The sequence below is a fragment of the Muntiacus reevesi genome, chromosome 10 (genome assembly GCF_963930625.1).
Source record: "Muntiacus reevesi chromosome 10, mMunRee1.1, whole genome shotgun sequence".
In the NCBI taxonomy this organism is placed as follows: domain Eukaryota; kingdom Metazoa; phylum Chordata; class Mammalia; order Artiodactyla; family Cervidae; genus Muntiacus; species Muntiacus reevesi.
The window spans coordinates 9,782,219-9,805,278 of NC_089258.1; the positions used below are offsets into that span (position 1 = coordinate 9,782,219).

Here is a 23,060-nt window from a genome sequence, read left to right on the forward strand (position 1 = left end):
CTTTTAAAGATTTATGAGCCAAGAACTGGGGGAAAAAATTCTCCCAACAAACCAGAGCTATTTTAAAGATAGAAACCTAAGAATCTGCAAGCATATCACAAGTAATATGAGAACAGGAAGACTTGTAAAATTGGTATGACTCAGCTCTATGCTCAACTCCTCTTTAAAATTAAGAACCCATCTACTGGAAGTTTTCAATTTACCAGCCCCATGAAATCTGATTTATAAGTGCTAGAAAAACACTTCACACAAAAAATACATAATTTAAGATTATTGTATTTCCTTACAAGAGGAACGTTTTAACAAATTTTACAGGTGTCAATCAACCCTTGTTCAAAATTGGGCACACATCAAATCTAGCATTACGGGAGTTTTATTTGGAAGTGAACTTTTTAAACTATTAATACAAATGCCAAGAGATACTACACAAAACATCCACAGGAATTTTTTTCATCTTTTTTTCTTTGAATTGTTCACAAACATTTCCTACATAATCCAACATACAACAGAGAAATGGTACATCTTTTTCTTTCAATTTGCATACAATGGAAAAACAAGAATATATATATATTTTACAAAGTTTAACTAATAGACACTACCAAGCTGACAGTTTTAAGTCTATACGTGAGAAATTATCTAATAAAAAATAATCAGAATTTATTTAGCATCAGTCACTTCCATAGCCAAGTATTATTCTGATTAATAAAACTTGTCATTAACCTTCTGGTATAAACTTATACCACTATTCCATCGGTTGTGTTGCTCCCCACCTTGGTTCTTCAGAATTACGAACAGAAAATCGTTGCAAAGTAGGGGCAAGCATTTGCAAAAACAAACAAAAATCCCCAGCTTATTATAAGCATGAATGTGTGGTGGAATTTCCTCCCAAGCAATGAACTTCAAATCATTAAGAATCACCAGAACTGAGTATTGTCAAGATATTTTGCCTAAGTCCAAGAAGAAATGCCATTTATATCCAACAGAGGACTGAAAATTAGTGTTCCGTTTGGGGGTAGGTTGGAGGGAATTCAGCCATTTGAAAAATGACCATCTTAAAAAAAATGACCACCAAAAATAGGTTCACTAAATTTATTTTAAAAATCATAAAACGTTTCTTACAAAAGAGCATTACATTCTGCACACTGCTCTGAATAGATGCCAGGGACATATGGACTACTGTTACTTTTCCTCCCTGTCCCACCACCCCAAATGTTACAGTGACCACAAAGCAAAGTGTTCACAATAATTACATGGGGGGACTTCTTTAAACCACCAACAATGAACAAAAATTAAAATTCACTCACTCTGCTGCTGTTTCAAAATTTCAATGTTAGTTTTTGCACACCCTCCCCCACCCCCCACCCTGTTTGTAAGGAACTAAAACATTACATCTGGTGAACAGCAAAGATTTCACTACACCTCAAATGCAGAACACCTATGAAGCAGAGGAATGTTGGCTTTTTAAACAGAAGCAGATAAAAAAAAAAAGATGCAGGACTCCTTCAGTTCTTCACTAGTCTTAGAAAAACTTTCCAGAATACTGCTTCACACTATAAAAAAGAAAAAATATCTTGCATTAGAATCCTTCAACATCTGCATACTGCTTCACACTATAAAAGAAAAGAAAAAAAAGTACGAATTAGAATTTTTGTTTGTAACATCTGAATCAATCTTAATCAACATTAAGACAATTTCAATGCTAAATTAAAATGATAAACATGTCCATTACACAATTAGAGATAAGAACTAAAACATTAGTAATTACAAATTAGAGCAATGTAAAATCCAAGAAAAAAGATTAATAGCAAATCAGACATTAGTGGAGCAGAATTGTTAATATATGGTAGAAAAGACAAAGAAATGCCAGTTAAAGTGTGAAATGCTGCATTTTACAGCACCAATCATTTGTCCTGTAGAGGCATGGCCTGTGCCATATGGCAGACTGTGATTTGTTGTCGATTCAGTTATCTAAAAACAACAAAATCACTAGTCTTCCACACAGAACTAGACCAACATCCACTGAATCTTCTACATTTTCTACAGGCTCTGTATAATTTGTAACAAGTGGTTTTGGCAGCAGTTTTCACCAGAAAAATGAGAAGTTTGCTTGGTTAAGGCTTCTTCCAGTAAGATTAGTACCGAATGTCTTCGTGTTTTAGCAAGAAGGCAGAAGAAAATTAAAGCAAAGCTATTAGAATATTTAGAAGTTAGGTCCCCAAAAGGTTGAGACACCATGGCTTCTAAAAGAAAAATCAGCTGAGAAAGAGAAGCTTTTTAAGGTTTTAGTATGTGTAGGCTAGTAACATAAAGCTAAACAAACTGACCTGTTCTGCAGCAAATACTGTGCATTCTGTATCTGGTCCTGTGTTCCTGTAATGGTAATGATCCGATCTTCGGATCCTTCTAAAGGCTCATCAATTTTGATCGAAGCTCCTGACTCATGACGGATTTGTTTAATCCGCTGACCACCTTTGCCAATAATAGATCCAGCCAACTGCAAAAATTTTTAAAAGCAAGTGTTTATGATATACTTAAAAAAAAATTATCCTGTATGTTCAGTGACTATCAAGAGCATTCTTGTACAACTTGTTGACTACACTGTGTTAATTTAGTGCCCTCCAACCAGTCAGCGTTTGAATTACAATCTATTTACACCACCCACTGACATTTCCTTTAATAAATGAACTAGGGGCTCAAACCCCTGATAACTGCTTTTAATAGTACTGAACACTTTTTGACAAGGCTTAAAGTGGAGAACACTGAAGTCCTTGAAACACAATTTTAATCCTAAAAGGGAATACTTCTGTTAAAACCTTCGTTAAGTCAGAAAACTCATAAAAATGACTCAGTAAATGTCTTTTTATAATACTAAAAATACTTACATCTTTGGGAATAGTTACTTGTGTAGTAATAATAGGTCCACCAAGATCACCATATGAGCCACGACCCCCTGCATAGGAATAATCTGATTTAAATAATGAGTATTAAGTTCATATACAAAGCATGAAATAATGTTTGATTTCAGAAAGAAGAAAACTTACCATATCCAGAGCCACCCTAAAAACAGAACAGACAAGAACAGAAAGTTACTTTGCCTTCCAAACTTCAGGTAATTAAACACATTCCTAAAAAACCCTCAATTATTATTAGTAACCAAAGCCCTCCCGTATCTTCCCTAGTAAGACAGTTTCAGAAATCAATCTTCAGGGGAAGAAACCATTCAGGCACACAGCGTTCCAAGAAACAAAAACGTTATATAGGGGGAGATAAAATACTTAATTGGTGAGTAAACAAGCATTTTAAAATTATTACTAAATAAACACCCATGATACTCAACCTGTGGTTCATAAGCCATCTGCCACTCTGATGGGCTCCATGTATCTATTGCAGAGTCCCAGGTTTCATCAGCACTGAAACCAACCTGTGTTAAGAGAGAAAACTATTAACATGAACCTGCATGGTATTTGTCAGAGTCACCATTTTTATACAATCAATTTCCATTTCATGTCTCTCTATAAGTTTTCAGTAATCATGTATTTTGGGGGCAAACAAACATGGAACAAATCCTAATATCCCAGCAAAGAAACAGAAACAGATTTAAGTGACTAACATAGTCTATTTGTAAGACAAGTTCTTCAGTTAACACGTTCAATAAAATGTTAGCAATCTGATTTTTAAACCCTTTGGCTCACATAAATACATTAATGAAGTTATCAAAGTTCTTACCATGCCATCATAACGGTCTCCAGGTCTTCCTCTTCTGTCATAGGCCATTAGATCTCTGCAAGCATAGTAATTGTTGTAATCTCAGCTGGTATTTGAAATGAAAACCTACCCCCTTCTATCTGTGAAGTGCTGCTTCTTGTATGTCAATGTGTGGATGAAAGAAACTTACCCTCCTCTAGGTGGTGGTGGTGGTGGAAGAGGAAGATTCCGAGCTCTACTACCACCCCGGCCACCTCGCCCGGGAGGGGGTGGAGGAGGTCCTCGACGAGGGCTCATGTCATCATAATCTCTTCTGGAGGGAGGCATGGGACGCCCACCCCGACCAGGTGGCATTCTGTCAAAACCACCTCTTCCCCTCATTGGAAATCCCACAGGACGTCCACGGCGGTCATCAAACATCATTGTAAAACCACCATAGTCATAGGTCTCATCATAAAAATTGGGATCGTAAGGCTGAGCGCGTCCTTTGATGGGAGACTGAAACAAAAACACAGCAACTTTATAGACTGAGGGAAAAAACCTTAGTTCACACTAACAATTCTCTTAACAGAAAACTTCAAGTACTTTGTATTTCTCTTGGGAGGTACTGTGGTAAGGATAAGGACAGAAACATATACAAACATAATAAATAGAAAGGACTTTTAAAAATGCATTTCTGGTGAGTTTGAAATAAAAAAAATTGGGAGTTTTACTGCTCGTGAGGCAGCAGTTTAATTTTACCCTTAAGAGCTAAAAGACCACAAATTCCTTTCAATTTCACAATGGGGATTATGAAGAAATTACTATCCAGAGGAGATCACTATCTAGGGTGTGCAATGTAGTACTACAGAAGAACCATAAAAACTTCATTTGAATGATCAAAAGTTATTTTAAAACCTCACCAACAATCAAAAGACAACCGTACAGATTCTCCCAAAGTATTTCTAAATTAAACTGATGGGAAAACAGGGTGATAGAAAATTATTAGGGAAAAGTAATTTGTCTTTGGCTTCTGAAATTACTTTTGAATAAGACATCTGTTTTGTGAAATTAAATGCAAATAAAAGTGTTTTGAAGGTACCTCTGATATAAGATCAAGGATGATCTTTATGCACTCTACAACCCTATCAGGTTTTCCTCCGATAAGAACGACTCTGTCGGTAGATTGAGGACAACATTCCTGGAAAAGCTTGATTGTTGTCTGAGTGTTCTGCAATAGGTTTACAAAATAAGCAGCATTAATTAATCAGGAAAAAAAAAAAAAAAAAAAAAGCACTAAAGAAAAAAAAGTTCCAGATTTAGACAGACTTAATTTATATTTTAGTAAAACTTCCCCCCAATGTAAAAACCTTGTTAGTAAGGGTTAGGCTTTGCAATACACTTTTGGCAAGTAACTTGTCTAGTATGGCCAAACCATTCTGCTATATTTTAATTAGTAAACTACGTAATCTTAGGGGGAGGAAACTCAAAAGAGGGAATGAGAAAAGTCTACCAAATCCTTATGAACTATTTTCCAGTAATACAGCAGGAAAAAAACAAAACACTGGCTTTACCTCTCGAAGTTCTTTGATTTTAGCACCTTTGACTCCAATAATTCCTCCTGCCAGACTCTGATGAATCAACAGTCTCAACTCGCAGTCAAAGTCACTTCCTTTATAGTGTTGGTACTGTGGAGGGAGTTACAGAATTTCAGTTCCAAATCAAAGACTCCCCAATACACACTTATCTGCTATAAGCATACCAATATACTGTTGCAGTGAGCAACCTGAATGTATATTTCAATAACTTTACCAGTTATGTGCTATTATCCTCAATAGCCAGGCCCAAAAAGGACATTCTGCACCACCTTAAAAAACTATTTTATTTTCAGGTCCTGCAACACCATACCCACACTGCAGCCATTTAGCATGTCGCTGTTACCACAAAATTATTATTAACATTCAAATAACACCATAATAAAAATGACTGCAAAGCACTTTGCAAATGTAGTTAATTCCCACTGCAGCATGGAGCAGGGTCAACAGTGAGTTGTAAGACCATTCATTTATCATCTTTTTAAGCCTTTTTCTATAGAGACGGGAAAAGTACACTATGTTGAAAATAAAATCGATCCTATGGGCCAGGCTCCATACTTCAGTGGGGTTCAATGGCACTATGACATACATTTAAGCATTCCACAGCATCAGATTCGAGCGGGAGCTGGCTGGTTGCAGTGGGTGATGGCAACTGCAGGCCCTGAAAGTAGAAAAATAAGAGTAATAGGTTAAGTGTCTAGTGTGATCAGGCTATTGTCGCATATATTGGTAAAGCTACTACAACATATTTCAAGACTATCCTTAAATAACAAGAAATTACTTATCTACACTAACAGTCAACATACAATGCTTTTATCTGTACACCTAGCAAACAAGATTACACAGAATTTAAAAATATTCAAACTAGATCAAACATAGTCCTTTCGAACATAGTCTCAGTCAGTAGTCTAACTCAAAACCTCTTCTAAAAATAAAGCCCATAATATACATGCTAAACTCCATGAACTGTGCACGACCACAGGCACTTCCTTCCTATCTACTTCAGAATGGCTAGACTACCATTTTTAAACAAGTAATGTGAGATGTAAAAGAACCCTGCACTTTAAGCAGCAGAGTGTAACACATTGCTGCTAAAGAACTATTATATCCAGTGTCTCTCCGCCTCCCCCATTTTGCCCCATTAAATATTAAGCACCCCCCATTGTGAAGTACATTAAAAAAAAATGAGCCTACCTCTTCCAAGGTAGGGATGATTTTCTTCAGAATTTCTCCAATCGTTTCAATATCAGCACTGATACTCAATATGCTGTCAAACACCACAAATACCAGATAGTACAAAAAAAGGTGGAAAAAAAAATGAGTTTTGTGGTCATCACCAGAAGTCAAACAAACTTTTACAGAGATGAACATACAATTATTTAACAGTCCCCATTTAAAGTAGCCTATTTATACATTTTTCACATGCATTTTGTTTTATGCCCAATACAAACATGGTAACAATATTAGGAGACTTGCAGAGAGACAGAGAGAATGGGCTCTTGGAAGGGCTCAGATTAAGTGGGCAATAAATTGACCAGAACTGAAGCAGAGTTGAATATTTATGTTCCCCGCCACCACTAAGTTAATTAAGGATACCCTCGCTGTTACATTGGAAAAACTGGCACACCTTCTCTCAGGCAAAGTAGGGGAATATGCAAGTGGTAAACATTGTATTTGGAGTAAGGTTATGGATACCAGTTAGAAATTAGATCACTAATGGGCTCTGCAAGAAAACAAATACAAATGCGAGACAAAAACAAAGACAACACAAATGAGAAGTGAAGGAAAGTGAACCAGAGTTAGCATTTCATCAGAAAAATTATGAACAGGCAATGTTGGGAAGCAAGGTGGGCCACAAAGACAGAGCGAGAGACTGTTTCGGTAACAATTTGATTTACAATGCAGCAAATATGCAACACTTGAAGCTGTGCTCCTTCCATTGAAATAAAATTAGTGGATCGTTTGGGTGGGCAACTCACGGTAAAAGTTCAGTGACAAAAAGACTTAATGGGGAAAATAAGACAGAAACTTGAAAAACAATACACCGTCTAAAGGGGATACTATTTAATTATATAAAAGGCAGGTAATAAAATACATTTCTCTCTTTCTAATCAGGCAGTGAGGCATAAACTGTTGGGACATACCGCTCGGGGCCACTGCTGTCTGGGACTGAAACACTGGCATTGTACTGCATTGGTCATTGGCGTTCGTGGATGTTGGCATTGGGCATGGGCATTCAATCAGAAGTTGTCAAGTATGGTACCCGTTTGGCAACGAGCACATTTTTGGGCATAGCCAACCAGGGTTTTCACATGGGCGTTCAGGGGCGGATGGGCCAACGTCATGGTGGGCAACGCAGGGGTAAGTCGATCCAGTACATGGGCAACGGAGATATATGGCCAAAAAAACAAGGAGAGGGAAAAGGGGGAAAAGCAATAAATTTTAATTTAATACAAACTATACTCATACTCTCAATTAATGAAACAAGCTTAAGTTGTTCTGAAGACTAACACAATAATGGACTTCTCTATATTTGACTGTGGCTTAACATTTAAGGACCTTTAATGATGGTACTTTTAAAAAACAAACGATGTTTCAGTAGCAGGCTGGCTCATGAGGGTAGACACAAAACCTGTCATGACTTGAATTCTTGAGGAAATGGGGAAATTGTTAACCCAGATAATTATATAGAACATCTGGATTAAGAGGAAAGAGGTTTGTAAAAGACAAAAATTCCCACACCACCAAAAATCCTACTTAAAGACTAATTTGGTTTCCTGGAGGTTTAAAATGCATTCCTAGATCCTAACAGGCAAGTTTGTAAAATTTCAATTTTTAAGTTCAGTTTACAGTAATCAAGAGGAACATACAAAGATCTGCGACCGAGAGAGAAATGAAATACTATCAAATAAGTTTTCAACACAAAGTTCTTATTTGCCTCAACTTCAGCAAGGAAACATCAAGAGTGTGTAACATGAGAAAAAAATTAAGAAATTTGGTGTAGCCAAGTCCTATAAATATGCTCACTTCTGGTGATACCAACATTTAATGTGTCTAATCACAAGAGTCAACCCACTATAAAATATGAAGACACAAATTATCAGCATTGACAGACGGTCTCCCAGTTATAAAATTATTAGCTGCCTACTCTATTCTTTACCCATACCTAAATCATGCAACCTCAATTTCTTTGTGCTCCATGTGCAAGCTGTTCAAGAACAGATGGGCAAATTGGCGGGAAAAAAAGGGAATAAAAATTTGGAGTTTAATCAGCCACCTGCAATGGTTTCCAGTACTACTGTACTTGGTTCACACATGGGAAATGGTGCAATTAAGGGGTTTTATACTGTTATTTCTAATTAAGATGTTATCTTCCTTGAAGTGAATAATCTGGTGTAAAGTTATTAGAAAGTGAGGAGGTTTAATATGGACCCCCCAACTCAATCTGGGCTTTGTTAGGAATGGCAAATCTTTAGAATTATCTATGTATTCAATTATTATAAAAGGCTTGTATCTAGGCTATTAAATGATTTCTATGATGCAAACCTTTAAAATTTCTAAAAACACATAAACTGAAGCTGCCTGTGTAGTAGTTTAAACTCTTTAATACTTACGTCTGTACGGAGAGCCTTAATATTCTTGCCTCCTTTTCCAATCACTGCTCCAGCATTCTAGAGAAAATAAAAAGAAACATAGTGTGTCTTCTTAAACTTTTAGTCAAAAACAAACACCACACAAGTTTAGTCTATCTAACCTCTTATTTGGTTATAACAATGGAAATCTATTTGGGGATATTAAAAACACCAGGTTAAAACAAAAACCAAGAGTCTATGTTACATGCTCTGGGGACTAAATACCTAGACAGAGCTTTCAAATATTCAGAATGCCAGAAACATACTGAGTATAAATCTTAAGCACTGGCACCAATTTTACAATACCCTTCTGCAAATCAATTAAATTCTAGCAGATACTTTCACATTTTTAGCTATATTATCAGTCAGGTAAGCTGCCAATCAGATGTTATCTCGAACTCACCATGTAATAAAAAATAGCATCTTTAACACATTAATGCTATAAGGACCATTCACACCCATCTCCTAATTAGGCTTGTAATAGTTCACTATGTTAAGGGCTTTCATTTTAATCATTAGCAAAATAACTGCCATTGACCTAAAAAGTCTGTTTAGAAAGAGCCACACAAATATTTTACATTCTGCAGCCTTCTGAAGGCGTCCCAGAAGGCTCAAATGTTTTCTTAACTTCTACTTTGAGTAAGAACCAGTTTCAAAAATAAAATCTATACCTTGCTCTGAAGCAGAATGCGTAATTCAACCATCTCATCAGTGTTTCTAGATCTTTTAAAAGCTTGTTCCTCTTCCATATCTTCAGCAGGGCGTTTACCTAAAAATTAAGAATTTAGATTTCAGAGAGCACCAGCATCTTCAAGAAAGGGTACCTTTATAACTACATTTTAGCTTTAACCTACAGATTAACATTTAATTCCATTCCCTTTGAAGGGATTAGTTGTTAAAGCTTGTTAAAAAAAAAAAAAGGGGGGGGCCCACTCAATCTTCAACTTTTAAATCAAAATACACTCCCTTAATTTTCCAAACACGAGATATATTGTGACAGCACGTCAAAGAATTAGAAATTTCTAAATCCAAGAAAAAAACTTAAGTTTTGTATTACTGGCTTTCATCTTTTAATCGGTTTCCTCACCTACGCAAATCAGTTACTTCTACTTCAAAAAAGTTAATTAACAAGGATCTCAGGGAAAGTAATGATGAAATTAACAAAACAAAAAGAAATTGCTAAAATGTTTTCTCACCAAATTCGCCATTGGTTTCGGTGTTGGGAAAGGTTTCCTCTGGCTGTTCAGTTTCCATTTTCTTGTATTCAAGGGACACACCAATCTGTTAAAAAATAAAGAGGCTAGTACACTTGGTTTCTTGGAAAGTAGACTGTGCAGCGTGCTAAATATTAAAGACAAGGGAAAGAAATGACTATTTCCAGAACATACCAGTTATTAAATATATCCTTCCAGGGCAGAACTGAAGCGTTCTGGGCGGGACCAACTGACACCCTAGTGCTGTAGTAGCCTACGAAAACCAACACAAATCAGTTTTGCTTTTTTGGTTATTACCGAATACTAATGACTACAGATTTGAACACAACAAAAGAGCCATTCCTAAAAGGTGTTTTAGGATCTTAAATTTCCAAAGGACCGCCCTAAAACACAATCCAAAAGACCTATCTGATTTTTCTGTAAAAGCAAAAACACCGTAATTTTTAATCCTTGGATCAAGTTCCACCACAACAATGTTTTATATAAATACATAGAAACCAGACGCATAAGGCATTGAAGCCCCCGAGTCTCGAGTCATGTTCCCGAAAGAAATTATTTTTACATTTGGATTCTAAACTTCTGGGTTTCCTTCCATCGGTGACTTGAAAAGTCTACTTGAAATGTAAAAGCAAATTCAAGCCATACCCAACTGTCAGGTCAATCTACTGGAGCGATAAACAGGCAAACCTGAAACAGGAGTACACCCAAACTGCCTGTACTACTCGACTAACAGAACCCTTGAACACCAATAACATCACTAGCGGGACATTTCAAATTACGTTAAAAGCACTATAACCTGACAATTTCTTTCAGCACCACCAGACTGGCGATAGGACTGTTAACTGTCTTTTTAGCTCCCCTCTCCTGACTGGCAGGCGGCGACATGCGGCTCCCGTTATAAGAGAAATAGCTAAACAGCTCACAGTCATGGCAGTATTTACGCCTTCAACTCTTCCCAGTAACCGAAACGCCAACCTGGCCCAACACTCAAATACTGAGGTGCTACGCAAGGTTTAGATAAAGGGGTCTGACGACAAATAGCAGGCTGTTTATAAGGATAAACCCAATATCCTTCAAGTGCTTTAGGCACCAGACCCAAAAAATCGCTGAGTATATGCGCTACCAGCCAAGGGCAAACATGCCCTCCTCCCCTCAACGCCCGAAACCGGGATCGGCAACCGCCAAGCAACAGGAGTCGAGAAAGCTTCCGAGGCGAGCGCACCAGCGCCGCACCTCTCCTCAGCCCGATCCGACAGGAAATGGCGGCCCGCGTAATGGCGACTACGTGCTACTAGGCGGAGCCGAGCGCGGACCCCCTCCCCCACCCACCACGCGGTCCCGAGACCTCGTCCCCCGCACCCTCCCCCCACCGCGGGAGACAAAGCAACGAAGGCAGCCCCGACCCTTCCAGCTCGCCCGTTCCAGACCCAGGCCCGGAGCGCCCAAGTGCGGCGGGCCCCACACAAAGAGAGCGGCGGCGTTCTCTACCGTCCTCCGGCTCCCTCTCCTTTCCACACAAGGCCTAGTTCCCAACACAACAAAACTCATCCCACCGGCACAAGCCTCGCGACTCTCCGAAGCCTCTAGTACCACAACGCGGACTGCATATATACGCTCAGGGAAATGGCGGAGGTGGGGGGAGGGGAAACCCGGCAACGCTCCCTCCCAGAACCCGCCAACCACCACCAAGCCCCCAAACGCCTTCCCTCAAGTGGAGAAAGTACTCTCCGGCCCTCACCCCCACGCGCCGTTTGCCCAGCCCCATTCCTCACCCGGCAAGGGTACCGTCCCTATGCCGCCGCGCCTCCTCAGCCGGTCACAGCTAGACAGAGAACAAGCGTAGGCCCCCACTGCCCTCCCCCGCCTCCACGCACTCTCTTACCCCGCCGCCGGGCCCGATTGGCTGCACCGGCTACAGCGGTGGCGCGAGAGCGAAGCGATTGGCCCAAGGCCGCGTCAATCAAAGCGCCGGAGGAGGCGACAACCCCGCCCCCCGCCGGCGCCTCCCTTCAGGCTGTGAGGCCGCTAAGGGCCTGAGAAAAATCAGACTTCGAAAAAGTCAACGCAGCCTTTAGGGAGGCCAAAACCCTGCCCGAACCCGCAATGCCCAAGCCCCAATAACTCTAATTACCTATAGGCCGCAAATAAGCGGGAAGTAGGCAAGACGTCGAGGTCGGTGCAGCAGAGAAACAGAGGATAATGGCGTCTGCAGTGCTTTCGCCTGAAGCGCCCTCCTCCTTTCTCGTTCGCGCACTCACTGGCTGGGGCGGGGAGGGGGGGAGCCTCTCGCGAGAACTAAAGGCTGTCCCGTTCTCGCGCACAGGGAGGGGCGGGTAGGGGGCGCTTCTGGACCGCGAGTCTTCAGGGGTGGGAGGAGGGGCGTGAGCGCGCGGCAAATCGGGCGGGAAGCAGCGAAAAAGGGTTAGGGCGCGCGCTGTGGCGGTTCCTAGTCTCACGCTCGCGTGCCCGGGAACCGCTGTGGCGCGAGGGGAAGGCGGGACGCCCAGGTCGGTGTAGGGCCAGACGAATGCCCCCGTCTCTACAACCCTCATTCGCGTCTTCCTCCCTCCCCGGTTCTCCCCTCCCGCCCAGGCTGCAGGGCGAGCTGCGCGTTGGTAAGTGCAGCCCGCTTGCCGGCCCGGCCCACGCCGCGCTAACCCGCTGTCTGTAACGGGCCGCAGCGCCCTTCAGGCGTGGCCCGGGCAGGGGGCGCAGCCAGCAGGTTGCGGTCCGCGGTCGGCTGGCGGCTCGGGCGGGATTCCGAGAAACGCTGGCAGTGCCGCCGGGCTGTGGCGGTCGAGCCTTGGAGTCCTGCGCTATTCGCCGTCTTTGCTTCCGGCCGGGAGCCTGCGCTCGCAGGGTCCTTACCGGGCTCTGCCTTCTAATGAAACTTTATTTTCCCTTTCTTTTCTTTATTAATGGGGCCTGTGATACGAGTATTTTATAGTGTCGTTGCTGTAGTTACGTGTGAAAAATTTCTGAAAGTACTGATTTCATCTCCTACAATGAATGCAAATCGCAAAATGAGTTGTAGACATCCGCCTTCCGTTCACCCACCTTCTTAAATCACCCACCGTGTGTCGGCAGTGACTTAGACTAAACCTCTCGCCCTCATATAGATATGTTATCGTCCTAGGGTGTTCAGGTTATACTTACTTTGTGTTCGGCTCCTTCTGAGGCCTCTGTGTCAGGCTTTGATTATTTTTTTTTTGTTAAGGCCCTTAGGTCTAGAATCGGTGACAAACCTCGGAAATTGCCAGTAGCAGTACCCAGTCTCCACATCCCGACTCAACCCTCCAGCTCTCACCCACAACCCCAAACTTGGGTTGAAAAGGGAAAATGTTGTAAGTGACACGTGAAGCCAAATCTCCCGTTAGAATACACATTTTTTTGGGTAATGATGAATTTGTGCTGATTCATTCCATTGTAATTTGATTTCCCTCTTGAGTACTTTGCAAATTAGATGTAACCAGCGTCTCTAAGAATTGTCTGTGATTTTTTTTTACCACCTATTTTACTTGCTTAATTAGGAAGAAAACTTTTTAGGGGGAACTGAGGTCTTCATGAAGCACCAAATATTTACTGGCGGGAAGGGTAGTTAAGTACTGTTGGAGCATAGTGTCTGGCATTGTGGGGTTTATAAAAGGCTCTTTGAGTTGTAGTTTTTTAATGGCCCCCATGTGAAAAATACTATAGTCTTGTTGGGAAGTAAAACTTAATGTGCGTTTGGTTTTATGATACATAGTTCAAATTTTTATTTAATGTTCAAGAAAAGTTGATTGTATGAAGGGGCTGGGGATATTTGGATTATAGAGATTTAATCTGCCAGTCAGGATTTGCAACATTTAATTGAATCTGTCTTTCAAAACCAGGGATACTTCACTGACACAAATAGGCACATATAGGATAGTGTACTGAGGGTGCTTTCTTTCAAACTAGTATTTCTGTTGAAACCATCATTTTCTGCCTTGATAAACAGTGATGACTGGTGAGCAGGAACGCAGAGTAAGCAGCTCTAAGAACTTCCCAGTTTCACTGTTCTCTGACTGGACCCTCAAAGCTGAAAGCTCTTATTCCCCTTTTCTAGATTTTTTTTTTTTCTTTTTCTAATTGTTTTTTTTTAAATAACAAGAAAGTCTGTTTTTTCCACCGTCTTTTCACACAAACTATTTTACACCTGCTTCATTCAGAGACGACCAGTTTGAAGAAGGTCTGTCCCTTAGCCAACCTTTCTTTCATCCTCTTATTTTCAGCCAAGCTGTGTTTTATCTGTGCTTATTCAAGGACTTACCAGCTTGATTGACATATTGTGGCTCTTGTGTAATTAATTGTATGATTATTTGGGCTCCTGATGAATTTAAGGCTGGTTTTACTTAGCTGTGGAATTTACATTAGATAAACTAATATAATTGAGATTGTACTCTAGTCAGCTGGATGATTATTTAAAATTTTGTAGCTATTATTTTTTGAGTTTGTGCCAGACTTTGTGCTGGCAGTTTAATGCTTATTACAGTCCTGTGCGTAAATTGTGGATAAGACAAAAAGAAGTTAAGGAACAAGTCTAAGGTCACAAAGCAGAGATGTGAATCAGACTCCTATACCTGTTTTCTGTCTTTCTCTTGCATTAGGTTATGGAGGATCCACAAGCAGCTCCACTAATTACTTCTTTCTGATTTAATCCATTAAATATAATTTTTTCCCCATAATTTTCGGAAAGTGTCTTCTCAAAATTCTTGGGTTACCTTAACGTTATCCCCAAGAGTTAAAAACAGACTTATGTGTATTTTTTAAGGTGAAGGCAGTGGAAACATGAAACAGTTATAACTTAAATATTTGTTATCGCTTTTAAGTCTTAACTATTGATTGAATGCCACATACCGTCTCTAAAAGGATGGTACTTCTGCCTCTTGTTCTATTTGTTAAAAAATGGGAATATGTGAGGCTGACTGAAAATTAACTTTCAGGTGAAATTTGTGTAAATCTTAGTAGTGATGAACAACATTATAAAATTTTCCTACTCTGTTCTCTTCTGCTCAGTTCCTGCAGTCAAGATCTAGAATATAGATTGCTGTGTCAGCCAAGTTAAGCAGGAGCAAGATGTAACTCAGTTTTTTAAAAACAATTTTTTCACGTTATAAAATTAATGGAGATTAGTGTAGTTTTACATATGGTCTTTTTTCCTAACAAAATAAAATAACATATTTTCATGTCATTAAATAGTCCTTAAAAATATTTCTTTTAAAACTATTTTCTGGATCCAATGTGATTATGTATTTATTTATTTTACTGTTGTTGAACATTTAGTTTTTTTCCACACTGTAAAAGCTTCGTGACAATACTCTGACACATAAATCTTTGTCCTTATTTCTGATTGTTTTCTTAAGATTAAGTTTTGAAAATAAAAAAGTAGATCCTATGGTGTGAACATTTTTTACTGTACAGTTTCAACAAGGTATACTTTTTTAATATTCTTTTCATGGACAGTGATGTTCTTGAGGATCAAGGGCTGGGAAGTTGCGGTGCTCTAGCTGACACCTCCCCTCTGAGTTGCTTACCTGCAGTGACCATGGTTACTCAATTTCTCAAGAAAAGGAGGAACAAGAACCTTAGAAATTCTCTTGAAGGAATAGATGCAAGTAATACAATTTACTAAATTATTAAGGAGCTCAGTTATTGAAACCCAGTCTAAACTTTATAATTTCACATGATAATACTTTTTCCATTTAACAATTTAATAAGCTTTTCTAATAATTTAATAAGCTTTTCTTTTTTAGCTGTAGAAAAAAAAATTATGTTAGAAGCATCTTTTTATAAAATTGTTTTAATATGCATTTGTAGGCACTAAATTGTGTTTTATGTCACTATGCCGTCCACCTTACTTTCTTTGCTGTTAAATGAAGAATTCTATGCATATTCTATTGAAATGTGCATTTAGTTACGGTAGTATTATTATAAAATTATAGTACATCTCCGGAAGTGGAGATCCAAACCCTAAGGGTAGTATTTTGAGAAAATTATTAATTAGGAATTTGTCCAGACTACTCTCTGAAAGGATTTTTGTCACTGCCGTGTTCAACAACACAAACAAGGAAATGCATGTTTGAAATAAGTACAAAATTAAAAAAATAAATGAGTACATAAGTCTTAAAATATCAGTTTGTGATATTTAAAAAAATTTAAAACTACTTTATGTGGTACTTTAGTAGAGTTACAGCAAAAGGAAAAATAATACTTAGTGATAACACTGCTTTGAAGCTGTTAGAAAGATAGATGCAGTAGGTGGTGTGTTTCTTTCATTTGACTTTGTAAATGAAATAATTTAGGATGTACTAGGTGAGCTTGTCATTTATATGAGATCAGAGAAAAGTCTGTTGATTGTTAATACTGTGGTGCTGTTATAAACTAACCATTTATGAATGTGTTTTGTATGCAAGTGGGTATATGTAAATGAGAGACCAACTTTACTTTCTCTTTTCACTTAAGTCAAACAGTATCTAGAAAAAGGTATAGTAATGGAGATTAGCAGAATCTAGTTCAGAGCCTGCTACTATGTATGATCTTTATGTCTTTAATCTTCATGCCTGTTTGATTCTCACCCAAATCGATGACAGTACCTACCTTTTCTATCATAAATGACTATTTTGAGGTTTAGGTAATATTACAGATGTAAAAGAATATATTTTGAAAAAGTTTAAGATCTTACAAATGAGAGGTTTTAATTTTTACTAACCCTTTTCATTAGTTCTCTGTTTATACAGCTATACTGCTGCTATATAGAATTGACACCACTGAAATTCGTTTGTTTCATTTCATTTTCTGTCCAGCCTTGACCTTTTCAATTCACACTTAGTCAGTTTTCCTTTTTATTGGTTTCTTCCTCCTCCTAGAAGTATTAACAGTATTAACTCCTACTGTTTAACAGGTTCAGGGAGAAAATGGCCTTTGTGTTAAGTGTCTGCATGTAATAACTTAGGGGTGTATATGGGTATATACTGTACATCCTGGGTAATTCATAGTACAAAACATTCTGCAGACAACTTAATTGATGCGGCATTTATACTTGCTAATTCATTTAAATAATTCTAACTACTGAAAGTACACTTTGTCTTGATTTCAGTTTACTTAATGACTATCATCTCATTACAACACCCCTGCCAATTACACTAGGCCCATTTGCCAGTGTTGTGGTGGTTAAATTTTTGTAAAGAAAATAAAGTAACTTACTGAATGAGTATACCTGAGAGCCTTGGATGTAGCTTAATTTTTGAGGTTAATAATGTCAACAGATTAAAAACATCTATAAAGTACAGATCTGTGTCTTGAAGATAAGATATCACTCAACTATGGCCTCATAAAATCATGCTTGGAGATTTTAACGTGCCTTATTTTAGTTAATTTCATGTGTTGATGGTATTTTGTTCTAGGTCCATCTTTTAAGCATACAGCTGAACTTGGTTTATTCAATTTGAGAGTATCTTTTAAGAGGTGAGTTAATCTATGTCATTATGATTGCTGATATATTTAGACTTATTTTTACCATCTTGTTTATTTCTGTTTATCAGTTTAGTTCAGTCGCTCAGTTGTGTCCAACTCTTTGTGACTGCATGGACTGCAGCATGCCAGGCCTCCCTGTCCATCACCAACTCCTGGAGTTTACTCAAACTCATGTCCATTGAGTTGGTTATGCCATCCAACCATCTCATCCTCTGTCATCCCCTTCTCCTTCCTTCAATCTTTCCAGCATCAGGGTCTTTTCAGATGAGTCAGTTCTTTGTATCAGATGTCCAAAGTATTGGAGTTTCAGCATCAGTCCTTCCAATGAGTATTCAGGAGTGATTTTCCTTTAGGATGGACTGGTTGGATCTCCTTGCAGTCCAAAGGACTCTCAAGAGTCTTCTCCAGCACCACAGTTCAAAAGCATCAATTGTTCAGCACTCAGCTTTCTTTATAATCCAGCTCTCACATCCATATGTGACTACTGTAAAAGCCATTTTTTTTGGTGTGGACAATTTTTAATTCATTTTTATTGAGTTTGTTGCATATTGCTTTTGTTTTGTGTTTTGTTTTTTTGGCTGTGAGTCATGTGAGATCTTAGCTTCCCCACCAGAAGTTGAGGCCACACTGGACTGCCAGGGAAGTCCCCCTATTGAATTTTAAAATTCTTTTTGTAGTCTAAATATGTCTTTTGTCAGTTATGTATTTCTCCCAGTCTGTGGCTTGTCTTTTGTGTTTGTTTGGCTTGTCTTTATACTTTTAGCAGTGTCTTTCATAGAGCAGAATTTTAAAATTTTGGTGAAGCTCTATTAGTTTCTTTTTTTTATGAATTATGTATGCTTCTAATGTTGTATCTGAGGAAACTTCTAAGAAACTAAGATCACAAAGATTATTCTAACTTGCCTTCACCTTAAAAAGATGAAACATAATTGACATGTAACATTTTAGTTTCAGTTGTACAACATAATAATTTGATAATTTGTGTTATTGCAGAAAGTGAAGTTGCTCAGTCATGTCTGACTTTTTGCAACCCCATGAACTGTAGCCCACCAGGCTCTTCCATCCATGGGATTTTCCAGGCAAGAGTACTGAAGTGGGTTGACATTTCCTTCTCCAGGGGATCTTCCCGACCCAGGAATTGAACCTGGGTATCCTGCATTGCAGACAGACTCTCTACCAGCTGAGCCATCAGGGAATCCCTGTTATTGCAGAACTCACCACAGTTAAGCCCAGTTGACATCCATCACCACAGTTAGTTACAAAATTTTATATTTCTTGTGATGAGAACTTTTAAGATCTAGTCTCTAGCAACTTTTGTATTTTAACTATAGTGACCATACTGGTCATTACATTTCTATGACTTATTGATTTTATAACTGGAAGTTTGTACCTTGTGACCCCTTTCGTCTGTTTCGCCGACCTCTGGCAGCTGTCGATCTGTTGTCTGTTATATATGAGCTTTTTTTTTTTCTCCTACTTTTTTTAGTTTTCACATTTATATCTGTGATTCACTTAGAATTAATTTTTGTATATGGTATGAGGTACTGGTTGCGGTTTATGTTTTTGTGTATGGAGATATCCTACCTCTCTGAGGATATTAATAATAGTTTACTATTTTCTAAAAATGAGAGGACCTACTATATATATATACACACATATATATATATACAGAAATAATTTAATGCCTTTTCACAAGAGTATATCTTGAGCTAGTGTATGGTACAGGACTTCTTTCCTGGTCCATTTATGCAGTAGTTTTTATGGATCTGCCAGATGTTGCAGACAAAGGCCAAGAGGTTATCTAGGACTTCATCCCTGTTTTGCCAGAAGTAGACCTGAAGGATCGTCATCCCTGGGTCTCCTTTTCCACCTCACTGCTGCAGCTCCCATGGCATCCAGAGCTCTGGCTTCTTTGACTTTGAGCCCTTCTCCCTCTGTAGGTGGTCAGTTTCAATTTCAGCTGCTTTGGCCTGCTTTCACCTTAGGTTGCTTGTGAACCTCTGACATCTTTTTCTATCCTTTAATTTTCAGAGTAGCCCTCTGAAGTAAGTATATAGGCGAGGAAGCAAGCTAAGATAGAGTGTCTAAGTTTCTTATGGTCACTTGCTTTTGTTTATTTCATTCCAAACTTCATGTTTTTATTGTGTACTCTACTCTACCCTGATTGATAATAGGAACCTTCAAAACCATACCATCAAACTCTTGCACTTACAAAAATAGGCCAGTGATTGTTTCTGCAGCTTCCTCTTACAACCTTACTGTTTTTTGTCTTAGCTCTCAGGCCATTTCTGAGCAATAGAGGTTACAAGTACTCCACTGAACAACCAGTTCTAAATCCTGTCATCAAATCCTGTGCTCCTGTTCCAAATGGTAAGTTTTCTTATGGGCATATTAAAACTTTTATAAATTCAGAGTCTACCTCTGTTGAAGGAAGAAATTTAATTTGTGAGAAAAACTTAGTCTTTTTAGTGTTCTGATACTTTTTTTTTATCATACTGAGAAAATCAGAAGTATATTTACGTGATACAACTGTTGAGACTCATTTAGATATGTAAGATGCTTTACATCAGCTAAGAATCTGTTACTTGTTATAATTTTACTTGATTATTATATTAATATAATAACTAACATTGTATGTATTGCATAGGTATAACATTGTGCTTTACAAATGTTAATCCTGTAATCTTCACAACAACCCCATTAAGTAGGAGGTGGTATTGACATTTTACAGATGAAAAAACTAAGTTAGAAGAAGTTAAGAAATTTATGTTAGGTTGTAGAGCTTATAATTTGACAGAGCTAGCCTTCAAACCTTTGTATATCTGTCTCAAATTTTTTGCTTTTCTCATTATACCATCTGATTACTTGTGCATTTGAATTTTTGCTATGTAGAAAGTCAAAGAATTACAGACATGCTGGAGAGAAAGTAAAGGTTTGGTCCTATTTGTGCATTGTAGGGAATTATAGAAACTATTTAGATGTACTGAATTATCATAATTTTTTCGTTTGTTTTCAGGTAATAGATGCCTAATATTTCCTTTATGTGAAAGAAATGAGTGTAACGAGTATTGCATTGAGAGTTGAAACCTGGCTTTTAGCTACATGGCATGTTAAAGTGCCTTTAACATGGCTGGAAGCTTGTATTAACTGGATCCAAGAAGAAAATGATAATGTTAATTTGAGTCAGGCACAAATGAATAAACAAGTGTTTGAGCAGTGGCTCCTTACCGATCTGAGAGATTTGGAGCACCGTCTTTTACCTACTGGCATTTTAGAAGCTCCGAAAGGAGAACTGAATGGATTTTTTGCTCTGCAGATTAATTCATTGGTTGATGTAAGTCAGCCTGCATATGCCCAGATACAAAAGTTGAGAGGAAAGAATACAACCAATGACCTAATTACAGCTGAAACACAAGTAACCCCCAAACCTTGGGAAGCAAAGCCTTCACGAATGCTGATGCTACAGCTAACTGATGGAATTGTACAAATACAAGGAATGGAATATCGGTCTATTCCAGCTCTGCATAGTGATCTTCCTCCAGGTACAAAAATTTTGATTTATGGAAATATTTCTTTCCGTCTTGGTGTTCTATTGTTGAAACCAGAAAATGTGAAAGTGTTGGGAGGAGAAGTTGATGCTCTTTTAGAGGAATATGCCCAAGAAAAAGTTCTTGCAAGATTAATTGGGGAACCTGATCCTACAGTTTCAGTCATACCAAATAATTCTAACCAAAGCATCCCCAGAATTACAGATGTTCTAGATCCTGCGTTGGGACCTTCTGATGAAGAACTCTTGGCAAGTCTTGATGAAAATGATGAGCTTGCAGCAAATAATAACACCTCTTTCGAAAGAAGTTGTTTCATAGGTAATTCCTCAAATACTGTTCCCATCAGACAGTCAGATTTTGAACCAGCACTTGTTATTTCTCCAAGGCCAAAGGAGAAACCACGAAACCAATCTATGCTTTTTACTGATGAGGAATTAGATGACTTTTCATTGGAGGAGGCCTTGCTTTTAGAAGAAACTGTCCAAAAAGAACAAATGGAGATCAAAGAATTACAACTATTGACTTTGAACAGAACTACAGATGAAAGTATAGAGAGGTTTTCCCATCGATCTAATACTCTAAATAGTTTTTCTCTTATTTGCAAAAATGGAAACAATAATTGGAGTGAAAAAAATTTATCTGAGCAAATGACTAGTGAAGACGAATCTCTTAGTTGTCCATCTACTAGAGACCAAAACAGTAGTAGTCTTTCAGTTAATCATAATGTACCCTTACCCCATGATTTTACAAATAAAGATAAGAGCTCAGAGACATATAAAATAAAACAAAATAGCAGTTCAGATGGACATTCTTTAAATAATACAACGTTCAATGGAGAGCTGGTCAGTAATGTACCAAAAAGGAGTTCAGATGTTTCTAATGAAAATGAGCACCATTTACAGACTTGTTCTTTACAATTATCAGAGAATAGCACTGGACTTTCTATCACCATGGATTTGTATTCTCCACCCTTTATCTATTTGTCTGTTCTAATGGCCAGCAAACCAAAGGAGGTTACAACAGTGAAAGTCAAAGCATTTATTGTAACCTTAACTGGAAATCTCTCAAGTTCTGGTGGCATTTGGAGTGTAAGAGCAAAAATTTCTGATGGTACTGCATATCTAGATGTAGACTTTGTAGATGAAATACTTACTAGTCTGATAGGGTTTTCAGTATCAGAAATGAAACGGTTAAAAAAGGATCCTTGTAAATACCAAAAGTTCCTGGAAGGTTTGCAGAAATGTCAGAGAGATCTAATAGATTTGTGCTGTCTGATGACTATTTCATTTAATCCCTCCTTGTCTAAGGCAATGGTACTCGCATTACAAGATGTTAATATGGACCACCTTGAGAACCTAAAGAGGAGATTAAATAAATAATTTACTGAAATAGTGCTAAAAAGCAATTCAAATAAGCAAGGAAATATTTAGAATTAAATTTTTCCTTTTATTTTCACAACTTTTTGAAAAGGAAATTTCATAACTGATTTCACTTTAATTTTATATTGCTTGATCATGATTGTGTGTTTCAGTTTTTTTAATAAAGTTTTTTTATAGGCAGTGTTTGCTGAATGAATTTGATGACCCACTGTTGTTGAGAAATTTTGTTTTCCACTTGTTATTTCACATAAGGTGACTGGTAAAGTATTGTATTGGTGTTTACTGATGAGTCATACTGTTGAAAGAAGGTTAACAGTTATAAATAGGTAGTTGATAACTTCTAATTTGTACCCCAAAAGATTTGTTTGTAATATTTGTCTTAGGAAAAAATGTAAATCCAGTGGATTAGAATGTTAGACTTTCAGATGTTAATTGTTTTGCTGGTTTTTATTTTGCTGATTGTAAATATTTTATCTGGTATATTTAAGGCAATTATCTTAACTAGATACCATTT

General features: G+C 38.1%; 2 protein-coding genes across 21 annotated transcripts; one reads left to right on the plus strand and one right to left on the minus strand.

Moving 5' to 3' along the window:
- Positions 1–256: 256 nt before the first annotated feature.
- HNRNPK (heterogeneous nuclear ribonucleoprotein K) lies at positions 257–12,388 on the minus strand. 12 transcript variants are annotated; one of them, XM_065946559.1, is made up of 16 exons: positions 12,257–12,388; positions 10,108–10,192; positions 9,583–9,680; positions 8,894–8,950; positions 7,424–7,467; positions 6,474–6,546; positions 5,869–5,940; positions 5,259–5,372; positions 4,787–4,915; positions 3,896–4,203; positions 3,727–3,781; positions 3,338–3,421; positions 3,042–3,057; positions 2,883–2,950; positions 2,325–2,494; positions 257–1,610 (listed from the first exon to the last, which is right to left on the minus strand). In XM_065946559.1, exons 2-16 carry the CDS (start codon positions 10,163–10,165, stop codon positions 1,577–1,579), a joined length of 1,380 nt encoding a protein of 459 aa, XP_065802631.1. In that variant the 5' UTR covers positions 10,166–10,192; positions 12,257–12,388; the 3' UTR covers positions 257–1,576. The 12 variants fall into 12 exon arrangements, with proteins under 12 accessions (XP_065802631.1, XP_065802629.1, XP_065802626.1 ...); XM_065946557.1 differs by having other exon boundaries at positions 257–1,550; positions 2,883–2,965; XM_065946554.1 differs by having other exon boundaries at positions 2,883–2,965.
- Positions 12,389–12,510: 122 nt separating this feature from the next.
- RMI1 (RecQ mediated genome instability 1) lies at positions 12,511–22,724 on the plus strand. Of its 9 annotated transcripts, XM_065946369.1 has the most exons (6): positions 12,511–12,740; positions 13,343–13,469; positions 17,550–17,610; positions 18,613–18,870; positions 19,894–19,989; positions 20,636–22,724. In XM_065946369.1, the coding sequence occupies exon 6, from the start codon at positions 20,672–20,674 to the stop codon at positions 22,544–22,546; it is 1,875 nt and encodes a 624-aa protein (XP_065802441.1). In that variant the 5' UTR covers positions 12,511–12,740; positions 13,343–13,469; positions 17,550–17,610; positions 18,613–18,870; positions 19,894–19,989; positions 20,636–20,671; the 3' UTR covers positions 22,547–22,724. The 9 variants fall into 9 exon arrangements, with proteins under 9 accessions (XP_065802441.1, XP_065802439.1, XP_065802436.1 ...); XM_065946367.1 differs by lacking the exon at positions 18,613–18,870 and having other exon boundaries at positions 13,343–13,519; XM_065946364.1 differs by lacking the exon at positions 18,613–18,870.
- Positions 22,725–23,060: the final 336 nt, after the last annotated feature.